The sequence below is a fragment of the Pristiophorus japonicus genome, chromosome 22, assembly GCF_044704955.1.
Source record: "Pristiophorus japonicus isolate sPriJap1 chromosome 22, sPriJap1.hap1, whole genome shotgun sequence".
NCBI lineage: Eukaryota > Metazoa > Chordata > Chondrichthyes > Pristiophoridae > Pristiophorus > Pristiophorus japonicus.
This window is the reverse complement of record NC_091998.1, coordinates 3409109-3425991: the sequence shown is the minus strand read 5'-3', so window position 1 is coordinate 3425991 and position 16883 is coordinate 3409109. Positions and strand designations below refer to the sequence as shown.

Sequence of the window (16883 nt, the reverse complement as noted above, 5' to 3'; positions counted from 1 at the left end):
CCCAGGTAAATTGAACGAGGAGCTTTGAAAGGCAGGAACAGAATGTGTAACATCGCAAGATTGTAGATTTTGCTCAAACCTTTATTCCGAATAATACTGCCAGTTCGTCGGCTGCTTGTGGGGTGAAAGATATGACGACAGTTTTGTGGAATCTGCGTTTTATTTCTGACCAGCAATTGTGTATGAAGAGATTTTGGGGTATTCGTACTACCAGGAGAAATCTGTTGCCTTATATACTGCAACATTCAGGAGGAATGGACTTCAAGGCCAGTGGACATGGATGAGTTCACTTGTCATTTTAGCAGGCTTGAGGTGTGAATGGTATAATAGGACATTGTACACTTTCAGACCCGGTGTGGGGTAAGCATGTCTATGGTTGATAATGAAGAGGAAAGTCATGGGCTGCAGGAAGATATCAATCTACTGGTCAGGTGGTCAGAGCAGTAGCAAATGGAATTTAATTCAGAGAAGTGTGACGCACTTTGGGAGGGCTAATAAGGAAAGGGTATACACATTAAGCGGTAGGCCACTTAATAGTGTAGATGAACAAAGGGACCTTGGAGTGCTTGTCCACAGATCCCTGAAAGTATCAGGCCAGGTGGTTAAGAAGGCATACGGAATGCTTGCCTTTATTGGCCGAGGCATAGAATATAAGAGCAGAGAGGTTATGCTTAAATTGTATAATACATTGGTTAGGTCACAGCTGGAGTATTGCGTGCAGTTCTGGTCGCTGTATTATAGGAAGGACGTGATTGCACTAGAGAGTGTGCAGAGGCAATTTACTGGGATGCTGCTTGGAATGGAGAATCTTAGTTATGAAGACAGATTAGATTGGCTGGGTTTGTTCTCATTGGAACAGAGGAAGTTGAGAGGAGATCTCATTGAGGTGTACAAAATATTGAGGGGCCTGGACATAGTGGATAGTAAGGGTCTATTTCCATTGGTGGAGGGGTCTATTACAAGGGGGCATAGTTTTAAGGTGGTTGGTGGAAGGTTTTGAGGGGGGTCTTCTTTACGCAGAGGGTTGTGGGGATCTGGAACTCGCTGCTTGGAAGAGTGGTGGATGCAGAAACACTTACCACTTTGCAGAAATGGTTGGATGGGCACGTAAAGTGCAGTAACCTGCAGGGTTACGGACCAAGAGCTGGTAATTGGGATTAGACTGGATGGCCTTTTGTTGGTCGGCGCAGATATAATGGTAAGTGCTGAGGGAATCGAATATGGCCAGGGTGATCTCCTGGACTAGTTTCGATCACCTGAATGGGTTGGAGAGGAATTTTCCCAGATTGGATTGGCGAGGAATGTTCCCAGATTTTTTTCTCCCTAAATTGACCTGGGTTTTTATCTGTTTTTTGCCTCTCCCAGGAGATCACATGGCTTTGGTTGGGGTGGAGTGAAGCATGTTTCAGTATAAGGAGTGTTGCAGTTGTGTGAGGCGGACTGGTTGGGCTGGGTGCTCTGTGCCTTTCCGTCATTGTTCATAGGTTTATATGTAACCTTTAGGGCTGCTGGCCGAGAGCCGTGCAGCTCTTTGTCGGCCGGCGTGCACACGATGGGCCGAAATGGCCTCCTTCTGCGCTGTAAATTTCTATGTTTCTATTCACTGTCAGTTTGGACAAATGTGTGTTTCTCTGTGATGCCTAAAACCAAAAATACATCTTTGAAATGTTTGTATATTTCAATCCTAAAAGATTTTCCCTCACACTTATCTTGGAAGCAGAATAGTCTGAGGATTGTCAATGCAATGAATGGATGGTCAGTTTATTTATTTTGTCAAGTCATAACGGAGCCTCTTTTTACAGGCACATAAAACACTGTTGGGGAGCCTTAGAAACTCAGCACCACTTGGAGTATGCTGTCCACTTTACAAGGACTGTGTACCGAGTAATCACACTGTGAACTTGCTGCATTGAAAGCTACCAGGTGAGAGACCTTGGGTTGATGTAGGCACTGGCCGCGGTTCAGGGAGAAGGACTATGCCGGCCTGTATAAGTTTTGCTGGACCCCAAGTGGCCCAGTTGTGTGTCTCCCAATGGTGCAGCGAGATTTCTCTGAGTTGCCGCGGAAGTGAACTCATCGTGGCAGTTGGGGTGCAACAATTGCTAAAAGCTTTGAGGTGAGAACGGGAAAAATAAGCCAGGATGGCTGCCCTCGGTCACTGCCTGTTGAGCTTGCCTGGTGGTACACATGGGTAGATGTTGGGTGGGTGCAGGATCGGGCTGGTTACAGATCGTCCCAACCTTGAACAGCTGGGCAGCACCCACTGTCAGTTTGATGACGTGTAGCCGTTAAAACAAGGCATTGAAGTGTCGAGTAATATCGGGTGGTGTGTAAAACCGGCGTTCCACCCGATCCTGTGGGTTTGAGCATGGCGGGTGAAGTTAAAATGACCCCCTTTCAGTGAAATGAGCAGAAAAGAAGAATGACTTTGGATTTATATAGCACCTTTCATGACCACTGGACGTCTCAAAGCGCTTTACAGCCAATGAAGTACTTTTGAAGTTTAGTCACTGTTGTAATGTGGGAAACGCGACAGCCAATTTGCACACAGCAAACTCCCACAAACAGCAATGTGATAATGACCAGATAATCTGTTTTTGTTATGTTGATCGAGGGATAAATATTGGCCAGGACACCTGGGATAACTCCCCTGCTCTTCTTTGAAATAGTGCCATGGGATCTTTTACGTCCACCTGAGAGGGCTGACAGGACCTCGGTTTAACGTCTCATCCGAAAGACAGGCCCTCCAACAGTGCAGTGCTCCCTCAGTACTGCACAGGTGTGTCAGCGTTATTTATGTGCTCAAGTCCCGAACCCACAACTTTCTGACTCGGGAGGCGAGAGTGCTGCCCACTGAGCCACGGCTGACACCTATGAATTCTTTTTGTTAAGTTGCTGTTGCCTGTTTTCTGACTTGCCCCACCACTGTTAATTGTCTCTTTTTAAAAACGGTATTGCTTTTCAACTGTTAAGTGCAAGTTTCTAACTTTACACTGGGCATGTTTGAAAGTTTTCCCAGGAAGTTGGGAAACCGGTGTCGATTCATCTCCTAGCCCAACTATATTATTGAATCCGCAGAGGTTGAGTGAGGGTGCTGTACATGAGTACAGCTGCCTACTTCATTGCCCATTACTGTGCTGCTATCACCACACTGCACAAGTGTTAGTAAACGCTTGAGAGCTTAAATTATGGCTACTAGTAGTTTCACATTAAATAAGCAAAACAGTGGGTAGTAACTCTTTAGATCAGCTCAAAAAGTTTGGGATTAAAGTAGAATGCTTTGCTAAATAATTACCAGCAACATTTGGAAGCATCTTGTTCTCTCTTCAGTTCTAACATTTTTGTATATTGTTCAAGTGGGGATCAATCTCACAACCTTAACCTGCAAACTCTCAGCCTGGGGATCAGTCTGACAACAAGTATTTATCAACTGTTTCACAATCCATTAAATTAACAAACTTACTGTTTCTAAATTTGTGGAATCTGGAATTACTTATTTGCAGCATTTTTATGCGAGGCTTTATTTGTGAAATAATTATACACGGTTGTGGCATTTTAAAATTTGCGGTCAGCGGCGAAGCGACAGCCATTGTGCTGACCCACTAAGGAAGCTGCCCACAAAGATCTCACGATCTCTGGCGCAAACTTTAGGTTTCTTGACGTAAGAATGATAGTAGCACTGTCAAAACGGGATTCTTAAGCAGCCAACCGCTTTGAAGAATTCTCACACTGCAAACCAGGAAATAAAAAGCACTGATTCAATTAACTTTAAATACATTTTAGAGAGCAAAATACTGATTGGGACATACACATGGGGTTAAGGTAGAAGCTGTGAAGTATCATAAACAAACTTAAATCAAATTATTTTCTTATTTTAAAAATCTTGTAATGTTCTATTATAATGGAGAAAGTTGACATTCCATAAGAACATAAGAACATAAGAATTAGGAACAGGAGTTGGCCATCTAGCCCCTCGAGCCTGCTCCGCCATTCAACAAGATCATGGCTGATCTGGCCGTGGACTCAGCTCCACTTACCCGCCCGCTCCCCATAACCCTTAATTCCCTTGTTGGTTAAAAATCTATCTATCTGTGACTTGAATACATTCAATGAGCTAGCCTCAACTGCTTCCTTGGGCAGAGAATTCCACAGATTCACAACCCTCTGGAAGAAGAAATTCCTTCTCAACTCGGTTTTAAATTGGCTCCCCCGTATTTTGAGGCTGTGCCCCCTAGTTCTAGTCTCCCCGACCAGTGGAAACAACCTCTCTGCCTCTATCTTGTCTATCCCTTTCATTATTTTAAATGTTTCTATAAGATCACCCCTCATCCTTCTGAACTCCAACGAGTAAAGACCCAGTCTACTCAATCTATCATCATAAGGTAACCCCCTCATCTCCGGAATCAGCCTAGTGAATCGTCTCTGTACCCCCTCCAAAGCTAGTATATCCTTCCTTAAGTAAGGTGACCAAAACTGCATGCAGTACTCCAGGTGCGGCCTCGCCAATACCCTGTACAGTTGCAGCAGGACCTCCCTGCTTTGTACTCCATCCCTCTCGCAATGAAGGCCAACATTCCATTCGCCTTCCTGATTACCTGCTGCACCTGCAAACTAACTTTTTGGGATTCATTGCAGCTGTCAGCTGTGGCTCAGTGGGTAGCACACTTGACTCTGAGTCAGAAAGTTTTCCAAAAGAGTTTCATGCACAAGGACCCCCAGGTCCCTCTGCACCGCAGCATGTTGTAATTGCTCCCCATTCAAATATTCCCTTTTACTGTTTCTTTTTCCAAGGTGGATGACCTCACACTTTCCGACATTGTATTCCATCTGCCAAACCTTAGCTCATTCGCTTAACCTATCTAAATCTCTTTGCAGCCTCTCTGTGTTCTCTACACAACCTGCAAAATCCGGGCCATTGTTTACAAGTTTGTAAATATAATGGCACAGAATTTGCTGTCGGAGGCTTCCCGTGGGCGGATGCCTCCTGCTGTAAAAATTTCTACGAAAGTACGAGTTGTTCCTGGAGTTTCGGAGACTTGGGGTCCTGGGCCTTGATGCGAAGGCCTGTGTAGAAGCCCACGAATCCCAGCAGCATATGGGCTTAGTACGCATCACTGGGATCACATGGGCCAGCCCAACCTATCAGAGTAGGGGATTCCCATTCATACAAGTATGGATGGGACTACCTCCAAAAACACACAAGCATTTAAGATAAAAAAAATTTTTAAATCACTATTTAAAATTAATCAAAATTGAATTTAATTATTCAAAACAAAAATTTAATTTTTTGATAATTTACATATTTTGAAGGGTCTAAAAAACTTGTCTGTCTTGATAGGATTTGAAATGTTTAAATGATTGAAAAAAATATATTATTCTGTGCTTTAAAAGTCTTGCGCTTATAAAAGCACGCCGTATGCCTGCTTTTACGAGGTGTAAGAATTTGAAGGGCAATCGCTGAGCAGGAGTGGAGCAAAGATCCCAACTCTCCGCCCGCGGAAGCCCTTTAGTTTCAGAGGCATGCGATCTGTCCATCGCAAGTTCTGGGTTCATGCGCTTCGCATGTCTCAACCCGGAACTTGCGGGGACCCCCTGGCCTATGCGTACTTCGTACTCGCCCATTGGGAGTGCGAATTCAGGCCCATTACTTCTAAAATATATGCATTGATATAATGCAAATCACAACTTGTGAGGAGCTTCTAGAATATATTGCATTAAAGTTGAAATATCTGAATGATGTGACATTTTTGCAGTTTTGAAGAATTTCCTTATGTTTGAGAAAATGTGGAAAGTTTCTGTAATTTATTTTTGAACAAAACAAATTGGCAACAGTTCACTTTACTGTTTATCTCAAATGTGGGAGGGCGAAGAGATATCGGGAGGATGGAATTCTTAAAGCAATGGTTAGAGAGACTGCTGAGTTGGCTACAACTGTTTACTCTGCAGGTGGAAACCGAGCTGTGCTTGACTCTGATCTAAATCCACAAACTGAGCACAAACTGTATTTTGTTGTTGCTCTTTGCTGACGGGTTTTGTGACAGTGAGATAGGATCAGCTGCCACTGTACCTTGCTCCTATATCTTGTAACATTTGATCAGCTGAGAGTTGCGAAGCAGTAATTCAGTCAAACCGTTCTTCATTAATTGGCTCTGTGCCAGCGCAGCCTTCGGCTGCCTGTGGAAAAAAGTGTTTGAAGACCAAGCCTTCAAATCTACCACCAAGCTCATGGTCTACAGGGCTGTAGTAATACCCGCCCTCCTGTATGGATCTGAGGCATGGACGATGTATAGAAGGCACCTCAAGTCGCTGGAGATATATCACCAACGATGTCTCCGCAAGATCCTGCAAATCCCCTGGGAGGACAGGTGCATCAACATCAGCGTCCTCGTCCAGGCTAACATCCCCAGTATTGAAGCACTGACCACACTCGATCAGCTTCACTGGGCAGGCCACACAGTACGCATGCCAGATAAGAGACTCCCTAAGCAAATGTTTTATGCGGAGCTCCTTCATGGTAAACGAGCCAAAGGAGGACAGCGGAAACATTACAAGGACACCCGCAAAGCCTCCCTGGTAAAGTGCGACATCACCACTGACACCTGGGAGACCCTGGCCCCAGACCGCCCGAGGTGGAGAAGGTCCATCCGGGAGGGCATTGAGCACGTTGAGGCTCGACGCAAGGAGCATGAAGAGGCCAGGCGCAGGCAGCAGAAGGAGTGCACGGCAAACCAGCCCCACCAACCCCTTCCCCCGATGAATGTCTGTCCCACCTGCAACAGGATCCGTGGCTCTCGTATCGGACTGTTCAGCCATCAAATAACTCACTTTGGGAGTGGAAGCAAGTCTTCCTCGATTCTGAGGGACTGCCTATGATGATGATCTGAATTCACACTCAGCAAGAGGTGCCTAAATGGTTTCTGAATGCTGTGAAGACCCCTGGATTGAATTATCCCCTTAACTCCCTATCGGGGCCTTTATTGCTAATATAAAAATGTGTTGCTTGGTTTCGACACTTCAGCAGTAGGTGTATGCAAAGCGCCCGAGTTTAGGAAGTATGACCAAGGATGATCTTAAAGCATGGCACAATCTGCTGCCAAAGATAAATATTGTCCAGACCTTTCTCATATATTTTACAGCAGCACCGTACAAGGGTTGTGCTGAAGTGTGCAGTTTACTGATCAAAATACAATTATCAACTAATCACAAACATTACAACATCGTTAATTATACCACACGATTCCGTTGCTGTTGATGTGACGTGATTCAATTTCACTTTGATAAATACTTCAAGATGTGTTACAGTGCAGGCCAAGGGTTTAAGGTTGCTTGTGCACTCTGGACCCGATTGATAAATTATTACTCTTATCCAACTAGCTTGTGACTTTCAACTCTGAAATTCGAGTAAGATTGCTTTACCATAAGCTGCTATCCTACAGAATAGCTTCAAGTAGAATAAACAGATTTTGGTGACGTGACGATCTGAGTAGCAATGTTCATGTGCAACAATATCTGTGCTACACACTGTTTGGTTTTTGTGGGGCCCACATTGAGTCATGAGTGCAAGCTTAAATAAAGGAGACTACAAAGGTATGAAGGCAGAGTTGGCTAAAGTGAACTGGGAAAATAGATTAAAGAGTGGGACGGTTGATGAGCAGTGGCAGACATTTAAGGAGATATTTCAGAAACCTCAACAAAAATATATCTCGATAAGAAGGAAAGACTGTAAGAGAAGGGATAACCATCCGTGGCGAACTAAGGAAATAAGGGATGATATCAAATTGAAAACAAGGGCATACAATGTGGCCAAGACTAGTGGGAGGCCAGAGGATTGGAAAACTTTTAAAAGCCTTAAGAAGAACGACTAAAAAAAAAATAGAGAGAGAAGATAGATTATGAAAGTAAACTAGCACAAAATATAAAAACAGATAGTAAGAGTTTCTACAGGTACATAAAAAGGAAAAGAGTGGCTAAAGTAAATGTTGGTCCCCTGGAGGATGAGACTAGGGAATTAATAATGGGGAACAGGGAAATAGCAGAGATTTTGAACAAATATTTTATATCGGTCTTCACAGTAGAAGACACTCAAAACATCCCAATAGTGAATTATCAAGGGGCTATAGGGAGAGAGGAACTTACACAATCACTATCACGAAAGAAGTAGTACTCGGTAAAATAATGGGACTAAAGGCACACAAATCCCTTGGACCTGATGGCTTGTTTCCTTGGGTTCTAAAAGAGGTGGCTGCAGAGATAGTTGATGCATTGGTTGTAATCTACCAAAATTCCCTGGATTCTGGGGAGGTTCCAGCGGATTGGAAAACCCCAAATGTGACACCCTTAGTTAAAAAAGGAGGCAGACAGAAAGCAGGAAACTATAGACCAGTTAGCCTAACATCTGTCATTGGGGAAAATGCTGGAATCCATTAGTAAGGAAGCAGTAGCAGGACATTTGGAAAAGCATGATTCAATCAAGCAGAGTCAGCATGGTTTTATGAAAGGGAAATCATGTTTGACAAATTTTTCTGAGTTCTTTGAGGATGTGATGAGGGGGAAGCAGTGGATGGGGTACATAAGAACATAAGAAATAGGAGCAGGAGTGGGCCACCAGGCCCCTCGAGCCTGCTCCACCATTTAATAAGATCACGGCTGATCTGATCATGGACTCAGCTCCACTTCCCTGCCCGCTCTTCACATAAAAGGTTACCACACAAGATAAAAGTTCACGGTATTGGGGTAATATATTAGCATGGATTGAGAATTGGCTAACTAACAGAAAACAGAGAGTTGGGATAAATGGGTCATTTTCCGGTTGGCAAACAGTAACTAGTGGGGTGCCACAGCGATCGGTGCTGGGGCCTCAACTATTTACAATCTATACAAATGATTTGGATGAAGGGACCGAGTGTAATGTAGCCAAGTTTGCTGATGATACAAAGATGGATGGGAAAGCAAATTGTGAGGAGGACACACAAAATCTGCAAAGGGATATAGACAGACTAACTGAGTGGGCAAAAATTTGGCAGATAGAGTATAATGTAGGAAAATGTGAGATTATCCACTTTGGCAGAAAAAATAGAAAAGCAACTTATAATTTAAATGGAGAAAAATTGCAAAGTGCTTCAGTACAGAGGGACCTGCAGGTCCTTGTGCATGAAACACAAAGTTAGTATGCAGGTACAGCAAATAATCAGGAAGACAAATGGAATGTCGGTCTTTATTGCATGGGGGGGATAGAGTGTAAAAGCAGAGAAGTCCTGCGACAACTGTACAGGATATTGGTGAGGCCACACCTGGAGTACTGCGTGCAGTTTTGGTCTCCGTATTTAAGGAAGGATATACTCGCATTGGAGGCTGTTCAGAGAAGGTTCACTGGGTTGATTGCGGAGATAAGGAGGTTGACTTATAAAGATAGGTTGGGACTATACTCATTGGAGTTCAGAAGAATGAGAGGTGATCTTATCGAAACATACAAGATAATGAGAGAGCTTGACAAGGTGGATGTAGAGAGGATATTTCCACTCGCTGGGGAAACTAAAACTAGGGGGCTTAGCCTCAGAATAAGGGCCGCCCATTTAAAACTGAGATGAGGAGGAATTTCTTCTCTCAGGATGTAAATCTGTGGAATTCTCTGCCCCAGACAGCTGTGGAGGCTGGGTCATTGAATATATTTAAGGTGGAGATAGACAGATTTTTGAGCGATAAAGGAATAAAGGGTTCTGGGGAGAGGGCAGGAAAGTGGAACTGAGTCCATGATCAAAGCAGCCATGATCGTATTAAATGGCGGAGCAGGCTCGAGGGGTCCAATGGGCGACTCCTGCTCCTATTTCTTGTGTTCTTGTGTTTTCATCTATAAAGGAATGGATGCTGTTAAGATATAAGCAGTGCTCCTGTGTAAGGTGACTTGGCACGTGAAATCCATTATTTTGCTCTGCGTTTAATCTGAATCCCGAGTTAAAAATGATTCTTTTCTCAAAAGACACATTTTGAATGCTGGGTCACTTTCTGTCCGTCTTTGTTGCTGGGTGCCTCACAGCTCGCTGTTGCTGCTTTCACATCGATGGAAAACAGTTGCAGGCCAGCACGGAGGCAGAAAGTCGTGGGATAACCCTGCTGTCTGCTCGCCATCTGATGCCCGAGTGCAGTGCAGCCAAGAGCATGAGAACTGCGAGAGGCCATCTCACTGCAGCTTCCCCCACGGCCTGAGCCCCCAAATCTCAACCCCCCAACCTCCCCCGTGGCCTACCCCCCCCCCCCCCCAAACCTCTCCCCGCGGCCAGAAACCCCCAAATCCTCTATGCCACCCCCACCCCAAACCCCTCCCCGTGGCCTGAGCTCTCCCCCCCCCCCCCCCCCTCCCAAACCTCTTCTCGAGGCACGAAACCCCCCAACCCTCTATCCCCCACCTCCCCACCCCCCCCCCCCCCCGTGTCCCGCAACCCTCGACCCCCCCCCCCCCCAATCTCTCCCCTCTCCCCTCTCCCCGCGGCCCGGAACCCCTCAACCCTCTCCTCGTGGCCCGAGCTCCCCCAGGCTCAGCACATTGTTGTGCTACTTGGGCCGTCCAATGGAAACTATAAAACCTTCTTCAGTGAACGTTTTCAAAGTTGGGACCAAGTGGACACCCTTTCTTGTTCTTTTAGAATGGCAATGGGAAGAATGGGGCAGTGCGAGTAATTCGAAGTACGTATGCAGAGCTCTTTAGCCACTACCTTGTTGCCAGTCAGAGATTGATCTGCGATATAATGTGGTGTCTTGTCGTGCATTGTAGCTGGTATATAGCAGTTTCAGATCTGTGGCGGTATAACTGCAGCTCAAGTGTTTGGATAAGTGCAGGGCTGCTTGTTACAGTACATGGACACTGTTTATGTTAACCACTTTGGACACAGAGTAGCAGAGATTTAGAAACCACATACCTGTCCCCTGAGCCTGCTGATGTCTGGTTCTCCTCCTTAGCATACGCTCACAAATGTACTCTCAGCTTTAACTGGAGGCTGGTGCATATCGACAGGCGATTCATTAGTTATAAAGCCCATGTGTTCCCCAGGACGGGTATCGATTGGTTGCTGGGATCGTGTGACTGACTTATTCATGTGAGGGCAAACATAATCGATGCAACTTACATCTTCCACCAGTTACTTTGGGAGCAAGCGAGCACACTTTGTCTTTTCTTCCCCTGGTCAGTAATTCTTTAGCTGTTTCAGAGGACAGCAATCAAACCTTGTGAAAATAGCTTATCCAACTCAATGCAATTGCCACTATCATCCTATCAGTTGGGGAGGAGGAGGGCACGAGGGAGAGGCAACACTATCTGCTGTCGGTAATGCCTTCACGTGAGCAAATAGTTTCTTGTTGCAGAGCTGACTGAGCCTTGTGCTGTCGCGAAGCTGCCCCAAGAAAGAAAGAACTTGCATTTATACAGCGGCTTTCAGGGCGTCCCAAAGCACTTTACAGCCAATGAAGTACTTTTGAAGTGTTTTCACTGTTGTAATGTCGGAAATGCAGTAGCCAATTTGTGCACAGCAAGCTCCCACAAACAGCAATGCGATGGGTGACCAGAGAGCCTGTTTTTTAATGATGTTGGTTGATGGATAAATATTGGCCAGGGCACCTGTGGGATCTTTGAAACAGGATTAAAACTGAAGCACAACTGGATTGCTTTGTTTTCCCTCTGATTGTCTTTCTCCCAGTTTCGCTCCTCTGAAGGTATTCATGCTATAGAAAAATTTGCTGAGCTGTTGGGAGTCTCCCTGCAAATTCCAGTCACCTTTACTGATGCTGCATAAATGATCCCAAATTTCCGCCCCAGTACTGGTCGAACTGATTCAGCAGCAATTCCCAGTTTAACTCTCAGCCTGAGCCGCGTTAACTAATCTCAACTGGGCTGATGGTGGCAGTGCTAACATGGGTCTCGGTGGGCCTGGATTGGGGAGGGGGAAATTGCCTTTGGATTCTGCTCCTGATTGCTGTGCAGTGATCTCACTGTGTGCTCGGCTCTGAAGTGACTGAGCGAGCCAGTCAGTCGTTGCACAACAGCTAGTGCCCACATCCTGAGAAGACATCGAAAGAAAAACTTGAGAAGAGGGAAGGTGAAAATTGGCAGCAAAAGGAACAGAAACTCCTCCAAGTTAATTAAAGAAAGACTTAGATTTATATCGTGTGTTTCACGACCACCGAACATCTTAAAGCGCTTTAAAGCCAATGAAGTACTATTAGAGTGTAGTCACTGTTGTAATGTAGAAAAACACGGCAGCCAATTTGCGCACAGCAAGCTCCCACAAACAGCAATGAGATAATGACCAGATAATCTGTTTGTGATGTTGGTTGAGGGCTAAATATTTTTTAAAAAACAGAAAATGCTGGAAATACTCAGCAAGTCAGGCAGCATCTGTGGAGAGAGAAACAGAGTTAATGTTTCAAGTTGATGACCTTTCATCAGAACAAATTCTCTCTCCACAGATGCTGAGTATTTCCAACATTTGCTGGTTTTATTTCAGATTTCCAGCATCTGCAGTATTTGCTTTTGTATGAGGGATACATATTGACTGACCAGGACACTGGGGAGAACTCCCTTGCTCTTCTTCGAAATAATGCCATGGGATCTTTCGCATCCACCCGAGGGGTTCATGTCTCATTCAAAAGAAGGAGGGTATAAAACATTAGATCCTAAGCAGGAAGGAAATTGGAGAGGGTTCGTTTGGCAGCTTCAAGGCACAGTTGAAAGAGAAGGATTTCAGGGAGGGAGTGTGGGGGCTTTTAAAATGGGGAGTAAGGTGACAAGGCACAGGGACTTAGGCAGAGTGGCTGAACCAATGGGAGAGGAAGGGGCAAGGAGTATCCCAGCGTGGAGGGTAATATATTCGCATGGATAGAGGATTGGCTAACTAAGAGTCCGGATAAATGGTTCATTCTCTGGTTGGCAACCAGTAACTAGTGGGGTGCCGCAGGTATCAGTGCTGGGACCCCAATTATTTACAATCTATATTAACGACTGGAAAGAAGGTACAGAAGTTTGCTGATGATACAAAGATGGGAGGAAAAGCAATGTCTGAAGAGGACACACAAAATCTACAAAAGGACATAGACAGGCTAAGTGAGTGGGCAAAAATTTGGCAGATGGAGTACAATGTTGGAAAGTGTGAGGTCATGCACTTTGGCAGAAAAAAAATCAAAGAGCAAGTTATTATTTAAATGGAGAAAGATTGCCAAGTGCTGGACCTGGGGGTACTTGTGCATGAAACACAAAAGGAGAGTATGCAGGTACAGCAAGTGATCAGGAAGGCCAATGTTATCTTGGCCTTTATTGCAAAGGGGATGGAGAATAAAACCAGGGAAGTCTTACTACAGCTATATAAGGTATTGGTGAGGCCACACCTGGAATACTGCGTGCAATTTTGGTTTCCATATTTACAAAGGGATATATTTGCTTTGGAGGCAGTTCACTAGGTTGATTCCGGGGATGAGGGGCTTGACTTATGAGAAAAGGTTGAATAGGTTGGGCCTCTACTCATTAGAATTCAGAAGAATGAGAGATGATCTTATTGAAAAGCATAAGATTATAAGGGGACTTGACAAGGTGGTTGCAGAGAGAATGTTTCCACTGATCGGGAAGACTAGAACTAGAGGACACGATCTTAGAATAAGGAGCCGCCCAGTTAAAACCGAGATGAGGAGGAATTTCTTCTGAGGGTTGTAAATCTGTGGAATTTGCTGCCTCAGCTGTGAAAACTGGGACATTGAATAAATTTAAGACAGAAATAGACAGTTTCTTAAACAATAAGGGGTTATGGGGAGCGGGCGGGGAAGTGGAGCTGAGTTCATGATCAGATCAGCCATGATCTTATTGAATGGCGGAGCAGGCTCAAGGGGCCATATGGCCTACTCCTGCTCCTGTTTCTTATGTTCTTAAGAAGGAAGGCTGTCTGTGAGGATGCAAGGCTTGAGATCGCTAAGGCAGGGTGGGGTGAGACTGTGGGCTGATTTGCAAGTGATACTGAAAATGTTGATGTCAGTTTGAGAGCTTTGAGAGGATGAGTACCACGCCATTTAGAAAGAGGTTTGAGGCAGGGATGCTGGCTGTGAAAGTTCAGCAAGTGGAGTCATCATCATCGGCAGTCCCTCAGAATCGAGGAAGACTTGCTTCCACTCTTGAAGTGAGTTCTTTGGTGGCTGAACAGTCCAATATGAGAGCCACAGACTCTCACAGGTGGGACAGATAGTCGTTGAGGGTAAGGGAGGGTGGGACAGGTTTGCCGCACGCTCTTTCTGCCGACTGTGCTTGATTTCTGCATGCTCTCGGCGTTGAGACTCGAGGTGCTCAGAGGCCTCCTGGATACACTTCCTCCACTTAGGGCGATCTTTGGCCAGGGACTCCCAGGTGTCAGTGGGGATGTCGCACTTTATCAGGGAGGCTTTGAGGATGTCCTTGTAACGTTTCCGCTGCCTACCTTTGGCTCGTTTGCCGTGAAAAGTTGCGAGTAGAGCGCTTGCTTTGGGAATCTCGTGTCTGGCATGTGAACTATGTGGCCTGCCCAGTGGAGCTGATTGAGTGTGGTCAGTGCTTCAATGGCCTGGACGAGGACACTGATGTTAGTGCGTCTGTCCTCCCAGGGGGTTTGTAGGATCTTGCGGAGACAGAATTGGTGGTATTTCTCCAGCGACTTGAGGTGTCTACTGTACATGGTCCATGTCTCTGAGCCATACAGAAAGTCGGGTATTATTACAGCCCTGTAGACCATGAGCTTGGCAGCAGTTTTGAGGACCTGGTCTTCAAACACTCTTTTCTTCAGGCGGCCGGAGGCTGCACTGGCGCACTGGAGGCAGTGTTGGATCTCGTTGTCGATGCCTGCTCTTGTTGATAGGAAGCTCCCGAGATATGGAAAGTGTCCAGGGCCATGCCGTGGATCTTGATAATCACAAGTGGAGTGATGAGATGCTGGAGGCAAGGACTCAGGTTTTGGTGGAAGCGGGGGAGAGGTACGGACTGAGGCAGATTATTTTGCAGAGGCGAAGAAAAGTGTATTTGGTAACGCGAGGATGTTGGGCAGGAAACTAATTTTGGACAGAGTTAGAATTGACAAAATACATTCAAAGATGACGTGTTAATTGGTTGTTTGTCTGCTATACTCTTGCTCCCATTTGTGACGTTTAATGTTCCAAAAGGGTTGCTTTTGGGTTTTGTCTTTGCTGCATAAGACCCCACAATATTTGCTGGACAGCCTCCCATTCCCCGACTGTTTCTCACACTTCACCTTTCACTGGCATGTTTTAAAATGTTGCTCTTCAGCTCCTCACCATCTGCCGAAGAACATCCGAAATATCCGGTCGTTGAACCGGCGAGTGCTTTGGTAACTGGAAGTTTAAAATTAGCATCTGAATGGAAGTGCTGGTGAGTGAAGTGTGTGTCAGCAGTATGAGCAGCCATTGCACGAACCTGTTTGTAACCCTGTAACTGTAGCACTGCACTGATTTGTCTGATTCATGTCCCATGCAAGCTAACATCTGGCTCTCTGCCATCCAGTCTATGTGAGATTGCAAACTCGTCAGGTGAACTTACATTTTGGCTTTGAAGCGATATATTGATGCGTCAGTACAAAGCAGCACTGCAATGCCCAGGAGGGACTGCGTTCTCGTGGATCAAATTGCTTTTAGCGTCTCCAAATTGCAACTTGAAAGAGAATTTTATGATTTGATTCTAAATGTTTTTTTGTTCTAATTTCAGCTAAGACCAGTTTGGGGATGAACTTGGCCAAATAAAGATGAATCAGCAGGGTCACATGGCATCTTACGGGCAGCCTCAGCCTGGTTACCAAGGGTACCAGCAGTTCGGGTACAACAGTCAGCATTCAGCAGGCGTCCCACCCTCTCAGTATGGACCATACAATGGACCAGTCCAAGGTTACCAACAAACTGCTCTACCACAAGGTATCTATTCTCGTGAACTAAAAATAACACAAAGGGTACAATGTGGAACTGATGCAAAGTCTTTTATCACTGCACCAATTACCCATCTAATTTTAAATTGTTGGATTTCTCCTTGACCTGCTAAATACCATTACACTCGACAGTTGTAGATGAAAAACTTGCAATGTTCTTGGAATTATATGAAGTTTTCCTTTTTTTTTGTTTTTCTCTTTCTGCACATTTCTGGGAAACTAATGCTGAATATCCAGCAGAATCAGAGACTTTGGAAACGCAGGGCATTTTACCATGTGACATGACTAAATATTGTCATTTTTATTTTTAATCCGTGTAGAAATGCATTTTCAGTTCTTAAAAGGGTTCCATAACCCAACTTTTTACTTCAATTTCTATTGAGCAATCCCTGAAGTGCATGTGCCAGTAAAGGTTGAGTTTGCCGACCAGGGGTCGTGAAGAAGTCCACGAACCTTGATCAAACCCATGTAACTTTGAGCAGAAAAGGCTGATTTTTCTCAGTGTTAGTGCAGATTGAAGGAATTTGACAAAAGCTGGCACAAACAGGAGCTGCACAAAAAGGAGGTACGAAGTGATGTGGCAAGAGATGCGCATTAAAGTTGTTAACAAAAATAAATCAATTATTAATTTAAACACTTTGTCATGAAAGTTGGCCAATTTTCTGGTGGAGATACAGCCTTGTTTGATGGCAAACAGATGTAAAATATGCACCTCGAGTTTAAGGAAGCTGGGTCCAGACTGATTTTTATTTTTCAATTCTGTCTGCTGATCAAAATCTGTCCCTTGAGTAGTTATTTAGACACTGCTGCTCAGTTCTACTAACCCCTGATTCTGGTTAATTCAGAGAATGGATATGTAGTTATTTATTGTGCAGCGATGGACTCGATTGATTCTCTCTCATTGAAGCTTTGGGGGAGGTTTCACTGGTTCATATTCTGAATGAACAAAGG

At 44.9% G+C, this 16883-nt stretch overlaps 1 protein-coding gene across 3 annotated transcripts in view; it reads left to right on the top strand.

Annotated features, from left to right (window-relative positions):
* Positions 1 to 16883, top strand: part of LOC139234816 (protein transport protein Sec24C-like) — an 85939-nt gene that overhangs the window by 6205 nt on the left and 62851 nt on the right. For 2 of the 3 annotated variants that reach the window (XM_070865519.1, XM_070865517.1), the window contains exon 2: positions 15719 to 15921. In XM_070865519.1, coding sequence (XP_070721620.1) covers positions 15756 to 15921 — 166 coding nt within the window. In that variant the 5' untranslated portion in view covers positions 15719 to 15755. Of the gene's footprint in view, positions 1 to 1901; positions 1924 to 15718; positions 15922 to 16883 lie in introns of those variants that run through there. The other variant, XM_070865518.1, reaches the window with a different exon arrangement.